Source organism: Calonectris borealis, chromosome 18 (genome assembly GCF_964195595.1).
Source record: "Calonectris borealis chromosome 18, bCalBor7.hap1.2, whole genome shotgun sequence".
NCBI lineage: Eukaryota > Metazoa > Chordata > Aves > Procellariiformes > Procellariidae > Calonectris > Calonectris borealis.
Window position 1 is genome coordinate 4190198 of NC_134329.1, and position 21402 is coordinate 4211599.

The 21402-nt window shown below is 38.1% G+C and overlaps 1 protein-coding gene across 1 annotated transcript in view; it reads right to left on the reverse strand.

The window, feature by feature from the left end:
* Positions 1-21183, reverse strand: part of CIT (citron rho-interacting serine/threonine kinase) — a 74484-nt gene extending 53301 nt beyond the window's left edge. The window contains exons 1-10 of the mRNA XM_075167261.1: positions 21164-21183; positions 20715-20835; positions 19816-19957; positions 18362-18537; positions 16905-17006; positions 16521-16663; positions 15481-15574; positions 13938-14141; positions 12578-12731; positions 4965-5145 (exon numbers count right to left, since the gene is read on the reverse strand). Coding sequence (XP_075023362.1) covers positions 4965-5145; positions 12578-12731; positions 13938-14141; positions 15481-15574; positions 16521-16663; positions 16905-17006; positions 18362-18537; positions 19816-19957; positions 20715-20810 — 1292 coding nt within the window. The 5' untranslated portion in view covers positions 20811-20835; positions 21164-21183. The remainder of the gene's footprint in view (positions 1-4964; positions 5146-12577; positions 12732-13937; positions 14142-15480; positions 15575-16520; positions 16664-16904; positions 17007-18361; positions 18538-19815; positions 19958-20714; positions 20836-21163) is intronic.
* Between the last annotated feature and the right edge of the window lie 219 nt (positions 21184-21402).

The following is a 21402-nucleotide window of genomic DNA, read 5'->3' on the forward strand; positions in this document are numbered from 1 at the left end:
TGTAGAGGGAGCTGCTCCTCAGGGTTGGTGTCAGTTTTGTAAGGAAAGAGAAGGCTACAAACTAGAACTACAATCTTTCTTCCTCATCCCTGTCCAAAGGGAGGAAGAAATTCCATAAAAATGTATGTCCTGGAGACACGATGATTTTTCTGCCATGGAAACAGTACATCTTATCCTCAAGTGAAGCTGATTTCAGCTTGGACACACAGTTTTTAAGAGACATAGTAATGTCCCAGTAATTCTTGCCTGTATACAAATTATATTAGAACAACTTCATGAACATCCATACAACCTTCGAAGTATCAGAAAGGGGGCAGACAGAGGAAATCAAGAGAAACGGAATACTGACTAATCTAATAAGCCTTGTCATGGTGATATAAGCTCTCAACACAGCATGACAAGGTGGAAAATACCCACATTGCTGGGGCACTTATATTCTTCCTCAGTCAGCATCATCTCAGAAATTGAAGACATACAATCCAACATCAAAAGCCATGATGCAAAGCTATCATTCGGGTTGGCACCATCTCAAAATATTTCAGGTAATTAACTGCTATATCTGGATCAATTCTCTTAGCACAACAGAGCAGTTTCTCCTGTTTCCTCTAAAGTGTGAAAAAAAGATTAACAAAAGGTAGCCAGCATACATCAACAAGAAAATTGCAATAAAAGATTAAAACAAAAAGTCAAATCTACAGTACCAAGCGCTGATAGCACTAGCTGTGCCAACTTACTTTCAAAAGAAGCACTGCCTGCATGACTAAAAAACAAGTTAACTTACAGCTGACTATCTAGTGATTTCACAGCTAGATCAGCAACAGACTCAACCAGCAGAATGATCAGAAATGGTGCTAGTTGTGTAAAAGCTCCTCCAGTCTTAACACGGCTGAGATGAAGAAGAAAAAAGTGTTAGTATAGGTGATTCTGAGGTATGGAACTCGTATCTTAACCTGTCTTGTGCATCATACCTATACCTTCCTTTGTCCTATTATGCCACTCTCATAAACCCCCAACTCACCTGTGCTTCTTCCTTCTCACAACGATTGACACCATCTGTCCCAATCCTGGCCCCCACACAACATGCCTATAATCTCATCCCCCGTCCCTCATGCTCTATTCTTTTTAGCATTATACTCATCTGTACCTTCCGCCCCCTCGTAAATGCTTGCTCAGGCCTAAAAAAAAAACCAACCAAAAACAAACAGTGATACCATCAATCTGTGAATAGAGCTAGCTGAAGCAAAGCATATTTTTGGCATGCCCATCCTCTGCTTCCTCTTTAATCTATCTTTGGTGAAAGAGTTTACCAGAACCCGACAAACTGTTGGAATAAATCAGTAGTCCTTTTTTTTGGCCCATTTTAACTCTCAGTATTTTATAATATCAATCATAAATCCATACCAAATTTTAAAATAAAAAAAAAAAAAAGAAATCTTAGGAACCTACAGAAAAGATTTGGACTATCTACCAAAGCCTCACAGACCACGATTCAAGAATTACTAGGATTACATTTATTATATTCTGAAAGATAATTAAAAAAAATAAAACCCTATATCAGCAACTGAGATCAGGTACTAGTCCCACTGTCAGCCTTGCCTGTGACTATACCTCTAGGTTCTGGTTTAGCAAGTGTTTTGTATTAACCTAAGTTTTCTATCATAAGCAGTCAGGCCCCTTTAGCTCCTTACTCCAGTCTAAGAGAGGACAGAGGCAGGCAAAAATTCACATAATAAACTATTTTTTTATTATTTTGGTATTTTTTTTTAATTAGGTATTTTGGTATATTTTATTAGGTATTTATTTTTATTAGGTATTTTGGTATATTTGGTTAGCCCTGGATTTATAATGTATTTATCTTATGCCTCAGGGCTTCTGCTAGTCACCTGCAAAGGACAAGAACAATTTTCTTTCACCACTTGATGCACACTTCTGGCATCTCAGGGTTTTTCTCACTTGTTCTAAGCACTGGAGATCAGCCACAGTTAGGGACAGGAAGTAAGGCGGGGCTGGCTTTTAATGGAATTAAACTCTTAGTTGCCTGTTATCTTGTCACAGTCACACACTGGCAGCCAAACCAGCAGCCAAATTTGCAGTCAGACAGGCATTTCTCCCCCAAATCAAGAATTCAGAGGCCATGATGGGAGAAGGAGTTAGCAGGTCCTTCTCTGCAGCCTGATCCCAGTTCTTAGAATCATACAGGAGATTCATTTAACAAACACTTTGCTAGTACAGGAACCGATGACATCAACAATGCCCTTGATTTCTCCTGATTGCTTCCTACGACACATTATTGTCATGCCTTTTGCTCTTTGTTAGATCTTACATTTGTTATAGGGTCACAAATTCTGCCCAAAACTCATGGTGTGGGCCAACATAGAGAACATTTTCATTCAAAGGACCCTTCTAAACTACACATCGACTATATAATTTCTGGCAACAGGTCTATGACTTAGGTGAACCATTCTAACCCTAAGTGGTTGGCAGAAAGAGGAGAATGGAAAAGACAACTTCTTTTACCCTTCTTCTGTCCAATTTTGTTGAACTGTCCTTTCTCTGAAGTATTTGAAATTCCCAGCTCAGCTACGGCTTCTCACTGTCCAGTGAACAAGGGCAAGAGTATAACCCTAAACTTCATACCTTGACAGCCCTCAAATTAAAATCAATGAAAGTTTCAAGGGCCTCGTTAATGGCACTCTGCAGTGCCTGGCCTAACTGTGAGCAGCACTAGAGGTATTAGAGCTATCATGCTGCAGACACAGGAAGACAGATCTGCATCACTTAGCAAGGGTTAGACTTCCAGAGGAAAGATTTTAAGAAGAAATATTCTGGACTGATAAACTTGATGACTTAGGACCTTCCAGAGAAGACATCCCAAGATTCACAACAGATAAGCCTACTCGCCATTTACTGTTCTCTTCCCCATCTAGAATTTGATATTTAAGCTAGTGTGGGCAGAAACAGTACTTTATTTCCTCGTGTAAAACATACACCACACAATATTCTGTAAGAAAGAAGTTCTCTTTATGACACAGTGTTGCAGTGATATTGAGAATAAACTAGTCACTGCATTATTTAAATACAGCTATTTTCAAGCCTCCATACACTCTTTGCCATATTTAAATCACCTTCTTAGAACAAAATGCAAGTATTCACTGCTAAAAATATCAAAGTGCATTTATCGAGATCTCATTCAAAAAAGAAACCGCTAAGATCTACTTATATTAAAATTATCTGGGGGCAAATTAAGTACATGATGTCTTTCTGTTCCAGCTCAGGAAAAAAACAGGCCACACCAACCAGAAATTTTACTTCAGTCAAAATTTCTCCAGAGCACATTAATCCCTATATTCTTTTGCTGTACCCCTTCTCATCCATTACCAAAATTCAAATATAACTTCAGTACGCATCTTCGGTACTAGCTCCACAAAGCAAGCATGTCAATCGATCTGCTGTATCTATATGACTTTTCAGCCTTCAACCTCCAGCACAGTTACACCACTGTTCCTGAGACTTTACCTCACGCTCCTCTTCAGTTCTAGTCCTGAGCCCTGATTACTCATACATTTTTACCATGCATCTGTGGTCACTGTTGAGCCTCTTCTGACTGTCATGAATGGTCATGTAGCCTTCATAGATGGATTGCAGTTCCCCAGGCAGAAAAGATAACACTGTAAGTTATTTCACTCCTAAAGCAAGATAGATTTTAACCCCAGGTATCTACAGATATAACATTCCATTTTTCTAATTCTGCTGACTATTAGATCATTTCACCAAAAGAATACTTTTTTGCTTGTTATGTCCTCTCCCTTCCTTCCTCTTTTGTCATAAAAGCAACCCCGCTGAGGAGGGACAACCAAAGATTCCCTTTTTATTCCTGGCATAACCATCATATAACCTTGATTCACAGTGTGGGCAAGATCAAAGATGTCAACAGGATCACCAGATTTGGTTACACACTTACCGCAGAGCAACTGTCACAACCAATATGACAAAAAAAATGAAAACTCGATTAAGACAGATTGATCACTAAGTCCCTCAAGGGAACTAACTACCAGCAATGAATGATGGTTGACACAAAAACACAGCGCCTTAGTGCACTGAGTCTCTAACCCAGCTAAAGCCATCGCATTCCTGAGAGGCCTCATGATACTGAGGGTAAGGACCTCTCAACTTAACGCACTGCACTAATACTTTTTCAATAGCTCTGTCATCAGAAACTAACCACCCACCACACCAAATGGTTTATACCATACTATTTATATTCTTCTTTTTCTCCGACTCCATTCGCTTGGAAAGCATGTTTTCTTTCAATTGAAAACCATTTTTTCTAGATCTTTACCTCCCTCCACAAACACATACCCTGCATACTTCATCTGACTCTCCAGTCTCTTAACACGCGATACAGCAGCCTTTGTATTTAACTTGACCCAACAGCACACAATCAGCTGCCGTGAAGCTCCTTCTCTTGTTCATTGACCCATCACTGAACATTCCCAGATTAGTGGAGCCCCATTTCTGTGGATCACTGATTCAGCCTTACACATCCCCAGCACTTGGTGCCCACTCTCTGACCCAATAAAATAACACCCCCCCTTTTCCATCTCTGAACTCCTCAGTATTCTCCTTCTTTCAGTGATCTGCAATACCAGAAATGCAATCACCTACTGCTCCCTGGTTAACAGCAACAACTAATTCAAAGTATTTGAACACCAATTTTAACAATAACTGTTTTAGAATCAATCTTTCCATTCCTTTCCCTCCCCTTCATCCCAGAAATAATCACAGAACAGTAGGACATGCACAAGCCACAGCAGCAACAGATAAAGCCAGAATCTGGCAGCTTCCTTAAAGCAGAGTACTGGCCAGTTAAAACAGCTTTTCCCCACACACACACCACCCTCACTGTAACAAACCTTCGCATTTTTCCAATGGTCCTATCCACCTAAGCAGTAATTCCTACTTACTCTGATCTGAGGATCCCTAATGCCTTGATGAATGAAAACCCCACAAACGGCAAATCTTCACCCGAGAAGCCTGCTGGGTTCAACTGGCGCGTAGAGGATAAAACCCGCGAATTCTTCTCTGGTTCATCAAAATTTGAGGTGTCATCATCAGACTTGAGAGTAGGAACGAAGGGGGGAGGAGCTGGTGAAAAAAGCAAGAAGAAAAGACAAAATTCAGCTACAGTTCACTCTGTAACAGTCCCACTCATTCAGTGCTTGCAATGGCACTGCAGCTCCTGCTTTTAATCTTGCTAACACAAGCAGACTGAGCTGCTGCTCTCAAATCGTATTACAGCAACAAGAGATTAACCCTTAAGCTACCAACATGGCTACCACTCTGCAGGCAGAATGTCTCCCACACGGATTATACTGGGGTTTAGGTTGGGGATTGGGTTTGTTGTTTTTTGGGGTTTTTTTTTTCAGGTTGGGGTTTTTTTAAACATACATTGAATCAAATCAAAGCACCAGGCTAAGAAAATCATTACTGTAATATAGCTAAAAGTAATACAATTCTGATTCATCTAGAAAAAGAAAATGTCTCCAACCTATCCAATTAGTGACACTACATGAGAATGTAGCCTGATCCTTTGCTAGTCAGCTAAGGGATATATCTACCCTTTAATACTACCAAGAATCTTCCCATCATGGGCTTCTAATCAACAGCAAACTGGTCTTTCTCCTGGAAGATTCTAATAAACTATAGCTACTAGAAGCTAATTGGTCTTTAGGAAGGGAAGAAGTATCAGTAAGATTTTATTTCTCTAAAAGAGCTTGTAAAAGATATGGAACTCTTGTTGGGACACTACTGCAGTCTGGCTCTGATACAATCAGCTCTGAAGAGAGGTATAAATAGCAGAAATTACAATATATTTCTTACTATAATTTCTAAATTGGTACCACTTAACTTGTTAAGCAGTTGTTTAATTTCAGCTGATTTTCCCATGTTTGCTTCAGTTTAATTAACCAACAGAACAAAAGAACAAGTTCTTCTCAATGATGTGCAGCACCCAAGCTACCTGCTGGCTTGGCTACGTGTGTGAAAGGAATGAATGCAAAAACCTGCTGTGCAATTTCTACCCCATTAAATCACAGTTTCTAAGATTTTTTTTTTATTTATTTCATCACTCAGGTCCTTACTCACTGCAAATCTACTAATCTCTTTTTTTGCTCTATAAAGGGGACAGCTCTTCAGTCAGCAGCTAGAACACAGCCCATTGTCACAAGCTGATGGAAGTGTAGTGTGCTAAAACCGTTACCATGGATCCAGTATAGATCTCCTGTAGCTGAAGGGCTGATGAGAATTGAAGAAGCGGGAACAAACATTACAACCCCTGCAGTGCAGGCTCCCTGCTCCTCACTCTCTGCATGCTCGGAGTTTAACCCTACCTGCCTGCATTCGTGACAGATGCTGATGCTTATCTGACTGACACAGGCAGAATGAGTCACGGCTGGAGCTTGCTAGCTCCCTCTAGGTTGCCAAAGCCTTTCACAGCCTGCTTTTTAACTCTTAATTCTCTAGGCAAATGTATGCTTAAACTACCCACCAGACCAGCATTAATAGTCCAAAAGAAAAAAAATGTCTGTACAAACTGCCAAATCACAACGACACATGCAGGCTTTGTTAGCAGCTCCCCAAGGAGCCATTCTGAGGCTGCTCCCAAGCAGGGAAGTGAGAAGAAATTCCACGAAGCAGATAGGATGCTGCTCACGTACAGTAGTCCCAAGTACATTAGAATGAGATAAATGGGGAAAATATACAAATTAAATAGGTTCTGTAGTAAGCAGTTTTACTTACTGGCTCCAGAACATTTAAATTTTCTGTCAATATCAGGAATGCATTAATTTCTGCTATTTTATCAGTTATAATATAAATTTAGATCCAATATAATGCTGACATTTATGCACTGTAAACATAATTTTGGAATACAGATTGTTGATTAGGATCTGTATTTTTTAAAAAACTCACTTAATGTCAGGATAATATCCAGCTACTCTTTCATATGCTCTTAATGATTAAAAACAGAGAAGCAACAGAAAACAGTTTGTAAGTATATCATCTTCAATGCAAATATAAGCCCAAACTTACAGTTAATTCATAGCAGAGGAGGAGAAGTTCAGGAATTAATATTTTTTAGTTTAGGACCTCTAACTTTGCACGTCCTCTTACAGGAAGGGGTTGCTGTGGGGTTTTTAACATTGTCTTTGAAGACAGCTACTCTCTATGAGGTAAAGTAATAGAGAAAACAGCAAACTACTCGCTTCGTCTGGGGAAGTCTAGAATCTTTCTTAAAGACATAGAAAAAAACAATATAGTTGCCTTTTTCTAATGGTATAACAACCCTGTTAGATACTCCTCAGAGTTTGACAGATAACTTCATCTTGAAAGAGAGATCCAGTGCCTTACTTCTCACCAGAAATTAGCTAAGAAGATCTTAAGAGTCATCTTCAAGCCCTTCCAATTAAAAAGAAAGTCTTTCCTCTTACTAACAATAAGAATTCCTAGTCAAACCACATCCATAAAAGAGAATACAATTTAAATACGCCTAAGATCAGCATGCACATAAAAAGATGAAAAGCACTCAATAGGGGAACAATGGATGCAAAAAGATAAAACTGAATGTGAGAGAGAGCAAACCTTTGGGGCTGGTGGAAAACTAGTTTAAAGAGCACAATGTTTTACACGACAGTTTCCTTTAATGTTTAATAAAAGATGTGAATGAAGAAGAGAAATTGGGAGCACTAGATTAAAAATAATGAAAAAATCATTTGCCCTCTATTTTGCATTCACTAAAAATCCATGACTAACAGACCAAAAGCTCTGCAACTTTGCAGTATAACCTTGTTACAATATTTGTATCAAGAAATAGTAGCAACTAAGAAGAAAAATTAAAAAGAACAGTCATTCAACAAAAACACCTCTAGATGTTAAGTAGTTCTGAACTGTCAACAGGGACTGAAAATGAGAAGCAGAACTTCTTCAGAAGTTTCAGGACACTGGAAGAAAACTCACTTAGGAGTAAGAGGGAATATCTTTAAGGAAAAAAAAAAGCTAGATCCACTTTGTCTGATTTTGTTAATTATTTGGTAGCTTCTTCATAGTCTTTTATTCCTAAGACTAAGGAGTCCTTTGTCTGATGTCCAAAATACATACAGAATAATCAGAGTAGTCTTCTAAAAACAAGCTGAAACAGACCAGCCATTTTGCTCTCAAATGTGGGTCACATGGTGACATAATCTCTAGTTAAATTATTATTTCTGGCTTAAAATCAGATGACTGTCACACAAGAATAGTATTTTCAGAACAAGATGAAGATTGGTGAATGCAAATACATTGATGTGCTTATCAGTTGCTTCTTTAAAGGGAAGAATCCTTCAGTAGAGGTCAAGATAAGCCTCTGAGAACTAAATGTTAAAGTCATGCCATCACATCTGACAAGGTGAAAAATTTGCATTTTTTTCAGACTCACCCAAAACGGAGGCAAAACTATTACTTAAAAAGATAGCAAACCCGATGCTTCTACTCGTACAAACGGATATAAAGACCTCTTTTTGCCTCCGATATGTAACATGTTCTGTTTACCATTTAAAGTATCTTGTAGAGAACTGCATGTTTTAAAAAAGCCAATTGCTTGCCTAGATACCTCCCCACTTGTGGAAGGATGTAACCCTCTTCCATCTGTTCCAAAGAATGACTTTCAGAGGAAAAGGGGGTGTTGTAGGTTGCTAAGTTTAAAAAAAAAGAAAAAAAGCAAAAACCAAAACCACCACACATACACTGCAGTACTTTAACCAGTTTATCATTAAGATTAGATGAAATGTCTCTTATGGAAAGAAGCTTTTTTTTTCTTTAATCTCTGCATTAGTGTGTGTATTTACGACTAGTTCAAGGAACATTGCCTTAATCAGGTCTTTCCATCCTTTCAAAATACTTTCATGCAAATTCAGAAAAGAGATACTGCATTTCCCCTGGGACAGTGAACGACTTAACCGAAATAGGAAATTTAAAGGAAATACAGAACATTTCTTAAGAATAAAAACGTGTTTTTTCTTGATCTACAAGGTGATCTATATATGCTTTCTGAGGAAAAGCATCCACACAGCCTTTGTAAGGAGATTAGGCATTACTCTTCCTAAGGCTTTAAGAGGCCCATTTGAGTAAAGTGTCATGGAAGGAAAATGAAAAATAGAAAGTCCAAGTGATGTAATTTAAGGATGTTTCTCTAAGACCACTTAAAAAAAAGGCATTATACTAGTTCTAACCAATCTATACAATACTATCTTAACATCTTTTCTGTTCTGTCAAGACAATAATCCAACACATACATCTCTCTTAATAAAAGTGATCTTCAAGCTGACATGCAAGTGATCTCCACTTAGAGAAACAAGTCATCTTTTTTCTGAAGGCAAGCTTTTAAATAAAACATCACAATGTTTAACTGTTAACTGTTGAATGACAACTGAATGACAACTTTGGATTCATAAAGATAAGGAAGAGTCTTGGACTTATGAACAATGAGATTTGGGTTCCTGCCTGTTTAATAGCAGAAGACAGCCTAAAAATCAGTCTTCAACACTTTCTCAAGTTCTTCTGTTTGCACAAAACATTAATTCTTTTCTTCTCATATATATAGTTTCCTCAAGTCAAAATATGCCATTCCATTTTCAAGACCTCTTGGACTGCAATTACAAAACAATTCTTAAAATGAAAGATTCTTTATGATAAACATATTTATCGCTTAGATGACAATAAAAGTCTTCTGACCATTTCTCAGCTAGCCTTCAGCAGGCAGATTTTTAATTCCAAATTAAACAGCTGATGTAATTTATGGATTTCAAATAACAAAATGTGATTAACAAAATCCCCCAATTATATAGAATGCAACCTTGTTGCCGATAACTGAAGTATGTCATCCCCCATTCTCTATCTCTGGTTTTAGATACCTATCAAGTACTCAAATAGTTCTGTTATCAACTTTCCAGTTAAAATCCTGATCATTTAGCTGAAACTCAGATAGAAATATGTTTATTCTAGGTAAATAAATTCCAAAATATTTTCAGAAAATTCTGTCAAATAAATCAACACAATCTTTCAAAAGTTTTGGGTTTTTTTCTTTTGTCTGGGGGGCGTGTGGTGGTGTCTGGTATTTTGGCTTTTTTTTAGAAGCTTTAGAAGTCATTAAATAGCAGAAATCAACAAATACAGGGAGCAAGATCTATAAATATGTTTCAGTACAACACTCCAAGGAAGGGGAAAATCACCTATTGAGACAGATTCAGTTAAACCTGACCTTAGGTTTAATGGTTGGAGTCTGTTTCTGTAACTTAAGAGCGGCTTCTACAGACATGTGCTACTTGAACCAAAGGAAGCTGGGAGCTTTTTTAGAGGCAACTATCTTTTGGGAAGGGGTTTACTGAAAAGTCAAGTGTTTCATAGGTTACCATAACAACAAAACGTAACAGTGAAAAACCCCTTAATGACACATGCTTAACCAAAATCGGTGCATTAAGAATGGTTATCCTGGAGCTCCCAGCGTGATAATTTAAATACCTGCAAGGCAAGGGTACCAATTTTTTCCCTACCTTTCTCAGTATGAAATAGAAGTAACATCATTGTTTTCATAGACTAGAGGAAAGTCTGACTGTGCTAACACACAATTTATTTAACAATCATAGAACCATTTAGGTTGGAAAAGATCTTTAAGATCATTGAGTCCAACATTCCATACCCCCAAAATCTTTGACCAGATTAACTTGAGGGAGTGAGATTCTTCAATCGAAATCTAAATCCTGTGGCCTCTTCCAGCACTCACTAGTTTCCTAATTTTCTCAGGCTGCCATTGCTCCAGTTAAACACCACTATCAGCGGAGGTCAAGATAAGAAAGAAACTTTTAGCTTTTAGATAGCCCGGGTCAAACCTAACAGGGGTTTTGAATAGAATGACAGCGACGCTGCCCTGAATAAACCAGCAAATGGAGAACCACTGCAGAGAGAAAAGCAATAGGTGATACATTGAATCTGCTACTAAAAGCAAGAAGACTGCTGTGTTTTGTGCTAGTTACAGTGGGGTTTTATGAAGTATGAGACATAACAACGAAGTCAGGGGTCAAAACTGCATCAATCTTAACAGTAGGTAGGTCCGGATGTTATAGGGAATGATGCAATCCACTGGCCAGCTGCAGACAGAAATGGGATTTTTAAAATCCCAAATGATTATTTCAATGTTATAATGACATCAGGACTGCCTACCAGCTTGTCCATCAGTATCACCGTTGTCACATGAAATGGCAAAACACTCAATTAACTTGTGCAGTTGTGTGAATACTGGACAGACAATTGCCAAGGAAACACAGAACATATGCACACATGCCATTTTTTTCCACATCTGAGATAATGTGATACAAATGCAATACAAAAGTTTCAGAAACTGAAACTGGTGGCTTAGGCAGGGTTCTGGGGAAAGAAGGCAGAATGAGCCTTCAGTCAGGAAGGCTCTCAGAATGAGACTTCAGTCTGGGAAACGTATGCTAAAATGATGAAAAAGACTCAAGGCTCAATGGCTCTCAAAGGGCAGAAACAATGGAATGTAACAGAACAGCAGCTCCACAAGTTCAAAATTAATGAATCAACAGAAAAGTGAGTAAACATTCTGTGGAGCTGACAGCTGAAGTGCTGAGATAGTCATCAAAAGTAGCAGCACTGGCTTAGCAATTTATCATGGAAAATGGAGCACTATCATTGCTCTTACAGCATATTTGATAAAGGATATAAGGCAGACATATTCCTTGCCCAGATAATCTTACAGTCCAAATAATTTAAAACACTATCCAACACAAGTCAGGCACTCATACACAGATCATTGCTGATCTGTGAAATATTTGCTTTTGCCATGGAGCTGGTGCCTCACTACTTCCAAATACTAAATTCCATTGCTTCCATAGTATTATAAACAATTTTCTGCATAGAAAATTATCTGTTTCACTGATTTTATTCCATTCCTAGCGGAATGAACTGATTTTTGACAAAAAATTAATCATATATTAGCCATATTAACTTTGAGGAAAAACTCCAATGCCCCTATGACCGCTGACATTTTATCACCTACAGGAGCTAAAAAAACCAAACAAACTTAAACAAAGCTGGATCACAAGCAATGATAGAGAGAAATACGAAGATAGAACAAAAAATAATAAGATTAAGCCAAAATTAAGCAAATTGAGGTGGAAAAGGCCTGAAAGAACATACTGATGCCTTTTAATCTGAGGAAAGACATGGGAAGGACCGTTTTGATTTTCCAGTCTAGTGCCTGCAGTAGTATGGCAATTGCATCAGAAATTCGTATAGAATTGTATTAAACTTCAGCTTACCTTACAATTTTCATCTGAGAGATGTTAACATATCCTATCCAAAAACCAAAATTAATTGTTTTGTTAAAAACACCTGCTCCAGGACACAATCCTGTTTCATTACGAATAATTATTCAGATCAAACACAATTAAATACTCACTTCGTAAAAATTTTCGTGTTACCCAAAAAAACCAGAAATTGTTTATAAATGCAGTATTATTCTACTTACAGTTACGGATATTATTCCAGTCAATTTTAGAAAAAAAAGCATGGCAGCAGAGTCCCTCATAACCCAGCCTTTCCTTCTGCCCACAAAGCAGGCTCTGGATCAGATCAAGAAATTCACTACTAACTTTCACATCCTCTGGGAACTTCAGAAATCTCTGCATTAGAAAGAAAAGGATTTCTGCTCAGTAGGAAAACAGTCCCAGAACAGTAAGATTAAGTTTCATTTTTCTGAGCTATGTCAGGCACAAAGGATAAATATTTATAGCATACAAATAAAAGTATTGTGCATTTTTTCCAAATGAGCTTTTATACGCGTTTACTGCAGTAAAGATAAGAACATGGGAACAAATGGTAGACCCACATCACCATCTTATGCTGAACAATGGCCAATGGCATACACAAATGGAAAAGTAAAACGAGACACTTCCCCAGAAAATTCTTCCAAACTTCCAAGGATTTGTGGCTCAGGATTTTCTGAACCAGGGATGATGTCTTTGTATTTGCCAGATTTCAATGGATTCTTCTTCTATGAATTTTTCTAGCCACTCCTTGAACCCATCTAAACATTCAGCAGCTGCAAACTTACGGCAAAGAGCTCCGCAGCATGAGAATGTGCTATATGAAGTACCCTTTTTTGTTTGTAACGTAGTTACTGCTGGCTACTTTCATTTGATGCCCCTGATTCCCATATTAGAAGAGATAATAGGTAACCATTCTTTGTTCACTTCCTCCCAGCAACACATGATTTTTTTTTTCTTTTTCTTTCCTACTAACTCCTACCATTCTATGTTCTGCTTTTCGGACTGTTACTTAAGAACTAAACTAACATTTGCATAGATTATAACATCAAGATACCGTTCTTGAGCCCACCACTGGGTAAAGTTGGGATACTTTTCCTTTCATATGCATTGGTTTAAATTTATTTACACTAAACTTCACATGATGTTTTAATCATGCAGACACTCAAAATCCTCAAGACTTCCTGCAGCTTTTCATAGCTAGCCTTTGTCTTTACTATCCAGAAACATTTAGTAAGATTCAGGAACTTTATCAATCCACAATTCATCCTTTCAATCCCTTTTCTAGATTATTTTGGAAATGCTGCAATTATAGTTGCCTAAGATGGACAGCTAAATCTTTTTTAATTCATGCATTGCAGATGGTTATTTTTAAACACCTGTTACAAAAAATAACTTAATATCTACAATACGGAGACATAAAAACAACATAAAGCATATATTCTAAATATTTTATGAACATGACAAAGTAAGAGACAGCCATAAGCTGCTTTTTTCAACTGTAAAAACATGATCTTTAGTTACAGCCTTTTTACCCAAGAACATGGAAGGAGTTCTCTCTACCTGGAAGTTCATGATGTTATTGAAAGTTTTTGCTGAAGTCCCTTCAGCGAACGGAGATCTTCCATAAATCATTTCATACGCAATGACTCCTAGGGACCACCAGTCACATTCTGGACCATAAGAAGCTTTGCCATCCCCATTCAACCCCGTTAGCATTTCTGGTGCCATGTAGTCAGGTGTGCCAACAGGTAGCTTGGCATTTACCTAGAAGCAAAGATATACCAAGTGAAATTACAGCACTTTCTATTCATTGTGATCTTGGTAATAAAACAAATCTTTTTTTTTTTCTTTTTAAATGAGACATATAATTTTCAGCCGTCCAAGTGAATTTTAAGTAAGTAATTTTAAGCAATGCTGTTAAACAAAAAAGTGCAAGGTTAAGGAAACTGCTGATAAACAAACAGAAAGCTAGCTATTTGGTAGAAAAAAAGAGTCAAATTATCAGCACTAATTGTTACTAGAAACTACAAACAGCTGAAGTAGAAAAGCGGCATTCTAAAAAGCACAGGATTACTAAACACTGATGTTTTAAGCAGTATACATACTCTAGCACTACTGCTTCAACTAGTATTAACGGGGACATCATAGCTGAAATTTCAAAAATAGTCAAATTTAGACATAAATGTTCCCTGCCCTCATTCCATTCTGTGTCATCCCTACCTTTTTACCTTGTGTTCATGATCAGCAAAGTACTAGTATTTGAATTTCTGGAGTGCTTAGAAAAGGTAATTCAGGAGCCAAAACTGCAATCATTTTTCCACTGAGTGGCATAAAGAATGAAACTAAACAGCAGGCAGACTAACACAAAAACCTGAAGATGACTCAAAAGATAATGTGAAGAAAAAAACTGAAAAGAAAAACGCAATGCAGAGAATTACTGAAAAGGAAAACAGAACATTAAGAGTCACAATACAAAGAAAATGCTACAAAAAAGTCAAAATTGTAAACGAAGACAGGAATCTGGTATAGAATTTCATATTCTCGCTTAGATATATTTTAATTTCAAATTATCACTGAAATTGTATGCAGTTACCTAAATTTACAAGCAACTTATAAAAAACCTCAACTGATTCACAGCTTTGAATCTAGTGCTTTCTGGTGAGTAAAGCCCAGAACATTGGATTGTGACTCATTTCAATCAAGAGCTCCCCGGTGTTCAAAAGTATGCCACCTTAGTTACAACAAACACAATTTTCAGTCCAATTATGAACAATTATAAATCCATGTCCTACTTTAAACACAGCATTGAACAGTTGTAAGAATCTCTAGAAGTATGATTTTGTATTGCAGTGCAGTAACTTGCCTTTATCTTACTTGTGTATCCAAATTTTAATAAGCAAATATATATCTACTGAGAGCTGCAAAAGATACTCGAGCTCATGTATGAAAAGCCATTCATAAATTGAAAAGTATCACTGTGAATAGATTCCATATTGGACAAGAAAGGCAGAAGAACAAGGTGTAATCAAGGAACAGATATAAAGTTAGTTTTCCCTTTTTGACTGGACTATCCAAACAAGCCATTTTAAATTCACATTATTACCGTTTTGTTCACTGTCATTTTGGCAGCTGACCCAAAGTCCACCAGTTTAATGTGTCCTGTTCGGTCAATAAGAACATTCTCTGGTTTGATATCTCTGTAAGCAAGAAGAAAGCAATCAGTACCTTTCCATACCATTCCCCACCGTCACATCTAGATAACAGGATATCCCTTTTCAGCTACACTCAACCGTATGCTCAGTTGCATAAAACCTTAACAAGCGGGAGTCTAATTTCTAACTGTTGTTCTGTTTCCAAGCAAATACGAAAGTAGTAAAAGTTCCTCTTATTTCACGGAAAGTTAATAATTATTGCCAGAAGGTGGAAAGAGAAGGTGGTTTTGCACCTTGACTACATTGTAACTGAGTTACAGTGAAGTATTATGTAGCTTTTTTCCCAAATTTCCTCACAACTTATTCTGTACATCTTTCAAATCCAGGCAGCTACCTTGCATTAGAAAGCCACAGCCACTTTCTAAGTGCAGCCACTACAGCTGCTTGGAACATAAAATACTTCATAACATTTCGAAAGTCTCAGAATGGAATAAATTTATTAAACACCAACATGATTTGAAAATGCATACAGTAACAGCCTTCAAGCCTTGACATGATCTTTCGAAAACGCTGTGATGTTTAACTACTCCAACATCCTATACTGCCCTGTTCACCAATCAGCACACAACAAGTTTTAACAATTACACTAATTTCCCATACTACTTGGTGCTAAAAGCAACAATCTCTGGAAAATATTTTAATTTTTTATAGTGCAACATTAAGGCTTCTTTTTACTAAGCCTCCAGAAAATATATGTAAAAATCCTTTCTTGATATTGGTTTGAACTTTACATCAAAGTTAATGCCTTTAGCTACAATTACAGTTGGAGTCCGATTAATTTTCTAATTTTCTCTTCTGATACAGCATGTGAAATATTGTCCGGAAAGAGGACGGAATATTAAAAAATCCCAAGAATGCATCATTCCAGAACACTTTTTCTGGAATGATACTGATCAAATATCATGTGCAATGTAAAGCAATCTTTACCTACCGGTGTACATAACCCATCTGATGGACGCTGTGAATAGCTAAAACCAACTCTGCAAGATAAAACTGCACCATACTCTCATCTAGTTGGTCCTCATATCGGTTTAAGAGTGACAGTAAGTCCCCTCCAGGCTGATACTCCATAACCTACATAAAATTGTAAAGGAACAGACATACAAACAGAAATATATACAGCTATATAAAAACACATATACAAAAGACATTCCATTCAACTCCTCCATATTACACTGGACACATATCAAACAGTTGCATGTAATGCAGGAAAATTTACAGAAGACGAGCACATTTCAACCATCGCGTTGTTCTTCAACATAACAATGGCAAGAGTGTTCAATAGAGGAGAAAAGAAACAAAGACTAGGCATTACCAAGTAAAGATTTTTCCTGTCTTGAAATGCATATTGTAACTGTGGAATCCATGGACTGGTGCTCTGAGATAATATACTGCGTTCTTCCTCAAAAAATGACACCTACAAAAAAAGGAAGTGTTCAGTTATATCATGACGAAAATGAGTTAGAATACATTAGAAACCCCTAGTTTTAGAAAGATTTGAGTCTGTGCCAAAGGCACACATCACAAAAAATTACACAGAAAATATTGAATGCTATTTCCTTATGACATGCACCTTTAAAAAAGTGATTTTATTCCTTTGTGTTTTCCATTCCCCTCCCACCTTCTGTTGTCTACCTTGCTTTCAACTGAATAGTTCCTGCCACAAAGGCCAGCTCCCCTTTCAAACTGGTGAAGCATCTACCAGTCTGGAGTGCAATCTTGGTTGACCTCATCTGGATTGGCCCTAATAAAATAAAACTAACCTCAAAAGAATCAGACAAGCAAAAAAGAAGCTAGAGCAATTATGGGGTAGCATCTTACAGCTAATTCAGTAATAAATTCATTGTAAGGTATTAAAATACAAACCTTTCTTGAAATCATCCTCTAGCATCTATTTAATTATTTAGATGTGCAGCCAGACAACAAGAAATTAATTTTATTAGTGCTAGTAATAAACGCTAGTTCATTCAGATCAATATTCCCTACTTTCACTGACCCACACTCAAAAAGATTGAGCAAGTGTCATACTGAGGGTAGTATCATACCTTGCTTTCTTGTCAACCTATGCCATAGGTTGACATAGTAATTTTAGTTTATCTTCCTTTCTGATAGCCACAAATAATGCTAAGGGATCTCAGGAGCCACCTAACTGCACCAAATATTGGGAACAATTGGTGTAGATATTGCTGTATAAATTCACAAGGTTGTTCATGGAGTATCTCTGTCCTACTTGTCATCTCATGTCAGTGAAAGATTAAACTTCTGTTTCTCACCAAACTATGACAACAACCTCCATTACCCCTTTTTTAAGTTTTCAAGTAACACATTTCTCACGCTAGTGAGAGGCTCTCCATAAAAATCCAGTCACCACAGTTTGCCTTCACACCCACTCTTGACATTCTATGTCGCTCTTTAAAATAAAAAAAAACTTAATGAATAGATTGCCTGAAAATTCAAGCCATCATCAAGCTGATCAATACTGATCCAGTATTTGCTTCATCTGTTTTTAGTTGTCTTGCCATTAGATGGTAAGCTCTTTGAGACAAGGGCCATTTTGTGTTTTGGATGGCACCTCAGCCAATAGATTTCATGGTCTATGACAATGGCTTTTAAACACAGCAAAACTACACACAAATATATTACTTCACTGAAATGTAGGATGATCCTTCTCAAGATATATTTTTAACTCAATTCTAATAGTAGCGACAAAAAGGAAATGTTTAGTAAATTGTAATTTATCATCTTACTGTCGTAACAGAAAAATATACATACATGCTCCTGCGCCAACAAGGACTCCTTGCTCATCACTTTCATAGCATATACGTCACCAGTAACTTTCTCTCTTACTACTTTTACATCTGCAAAATGACCATAGCCAACCACATTCTTTACTTCAAAATCCTTCACACTGGGTTGCAGTTCCCTTAATTCAGCTATAGTCTCTGCATCTATAAAAATAAAACACTTATTTTTACATTAGCCAACTAGCATTTCGTAATGAACACAACATCATAAATGGGGAATAAAACAAACAAACAAAAAAAATTAATTCCAGACTCTCAAGAAATGTTAAATCGTTCCAGAATATGCTTCTTAAAAAAAAAAAAAACAGTATGCATAAGAACTAGAAAAAGACTGTATTAATGCATAGTTAAGACTGAAATATGGTACATACAAAAGAACGAGGAAATGTTAAGACAGTTCCCATAGCAACCATAATTCCATCCCATTCATAACATCATAGGCTGATAGGCTCTTTTGTTTCAAATTAATTTCTTTCCAACCGTCCTTTACCAATACAAAGTGTATTCTCTAAATATGACGGCTTTACCCAGCGAGTTCTACAAGTCAGGTGGCAGGGTTTTCTCCTCTGCCTGTGGGAGGCACTAGTCTATTGTCTAACAAATAATCGTAGACATTTTATTTCAGATATTCAGTTCCAGTTTTCCATTGACTAATTTCAACCAGCATGCACTGTGATAATCAATTGCTCTCTGTAGATTGTTCTAAAAATTCTTCAGACTAGCAGAAAATTACTCTCTGCTAATAATATCTAGAAACTGGATGGATGGAACTATTATAGAGGGCATGATAAGTTACTTTTAACCAAATGGCTTTCTAGTATATTTTAATGGAACAAATTGATGAACCTTTTTTTTCCCCCCACAAAGGATCTGAGCACATCATAGGTAAAATATTTACTCCATCAGAAATTGTGTTTCTGAAGTACAGAATTACTATTTACAAGTTACACATGCAAAATTTGGATAACACGTGGAATCCAAAAGATTACTTCAAGCTGAAACAGCCAAGTATCACAAAGTTCCTTTCTAGATTTTTTTTTTCCTTGTACCTCTAGTCACTGTCCTGCTCTCAACTTCCGACATGCTTCTATTGTGCGGAGTTGGAGCTTTGCTGTACGCAGTGCTCAGACACTTCTAAAGAAAGTGCCTCCTCAACTATAAATACAGCACAGACTAAGAAGGATGCACATTCAAGGCACAGCACTTCAAAAGCCACTTGCATTTGACCTTTCTGGACCTGAACAAAGCCCTACTGAGACTGCCAAGGTCCCCTTTGCAGTGTTGAGTCTGTCCACAAAAAGTGCTGAAAGTCCTGGTTACAATCATTAATGAATGAAGGCAACTAAAGCATTATTTAAACATTCAGATTCTTAAGCACTACCTTTTAAAACGACACCTGCAAATTAGTCTAAACAAACTTACACTTTTTGACAAAGTTGCCAACATGTTTAATTTTCATTAAAGCGGGGTTTCTGCATTCTTCAAAAAGAACGAATAAAGAATCAAGGATGCCTTCCCGGGAGAGAGGAGACATCTGCTGTTGAGTCACAAAGAGTGGCTTCCCCTGGAAAAAAAAAGAAGCAACAGCAGATGGAGTCTCAGACAACAATGAAAACCCTCAAATCAATAACATATGTATAGAGCAGATTATATATTATCCATTTAAAAATCAGTACTTCAGAAATTAGACAAACGATGCAGAAGTGTGAGGTAAATATATCAACTCCCTATGTCTATCTGTAACAGCTATTACGGGTATTTTACTTCTAGACAAAGCCATTCTTTAAAGATTGTTAAAGTTCAAATCACAGCTTTCTTGAAACTATCTACATCGTACTGATGACTCTGATCTGACTGGCTTTTTTCTTGACATTGTACAATGCGGGTTTTTTCCCGGTACAAACAGTTTAAGCAATCGGTATCAACATTAGCTCTAGCAGGAAAACTACTGAACCTCAGATGGTCAGATAGCAGCTGGTTGGACAAATCCATCTTATGACAAACCCTCAGCTACATCACCCAAAAAGCCTGCAGATTATAGGACACAGAATGCCATATTCCATCTTTATGTGGGAAAATCCACTCAGGCTAAAACACTAACGGATGCACATAAGTATAAGACCAGCTACTATCTACTGAACTTTGTGCACACTAGATACACACTTTGAACTTCTACCAGTTATCCCCTTCTTTTACCCCTTCCTCCAAAGAACCACACACGCTTTGAGTGTCCACACAAACAAGCAAAACTGTATTTTGATATGCTGGGTATGGACGCAGACGAAACCGCAATCAGCAATCCCATGCCAGATGCTCTTTACCTGGAAGAGCAGATTTAGCCGAGAAATTCGGCTGGTGATGGGCTCCACCGGTCCTGCCTCTACCGCATTTCGGGAGCCGCATTTAAACTTCAACATCTTTACAGGTCTTAGAAAAGATCACCTGAGAAAGAGAAGCGGGACTTTCAAGCAGAGGCAATAAAAAAGGGGATGAGAGGGGCATAATTTAGGCAACATTTGTATTTCCTCGGAGACAAAATTTATTAAAACTAGCGAGTTTGAACGCATCCGGAGCGTAACAGCGCGTAACCTGCCTTCTGGGAAAGGCGGGGAGCGGGACAGGCTGCAGACGGAGAGCAAGCCCTGGCGGTGCAGAGCCCCCGAACGGCGGCTGCGGTTCGCGGAGCCGCTGCCCGCCACGCAAGAGCCCGCGCTCCCGCAGCCGCCGCTCCGGCCTCCAGCCACCCCACCGCCCCGCGCGCGCTCCCCACCTGCCGCCCCGCTTTACCGCCATCCAGGTTTGAACGGCGCGAAGGGCGGACCCCGGCGACCATCGCTTCCGATGACGCGCGCCGAGCGCCCCCGCCTCAGCCAATCCCGAGGCCGGTCTGGCGGAAGCGCAGCCGTCACGAGGCGCGGCCCCCCTAGAGGCGCGGCTGAGGCCCCTGGGGACGTCAGCTGTGCGTCACTGCGCCGAGCGGGGCGGGCGGTTAACGGTTTTAACCGCCGA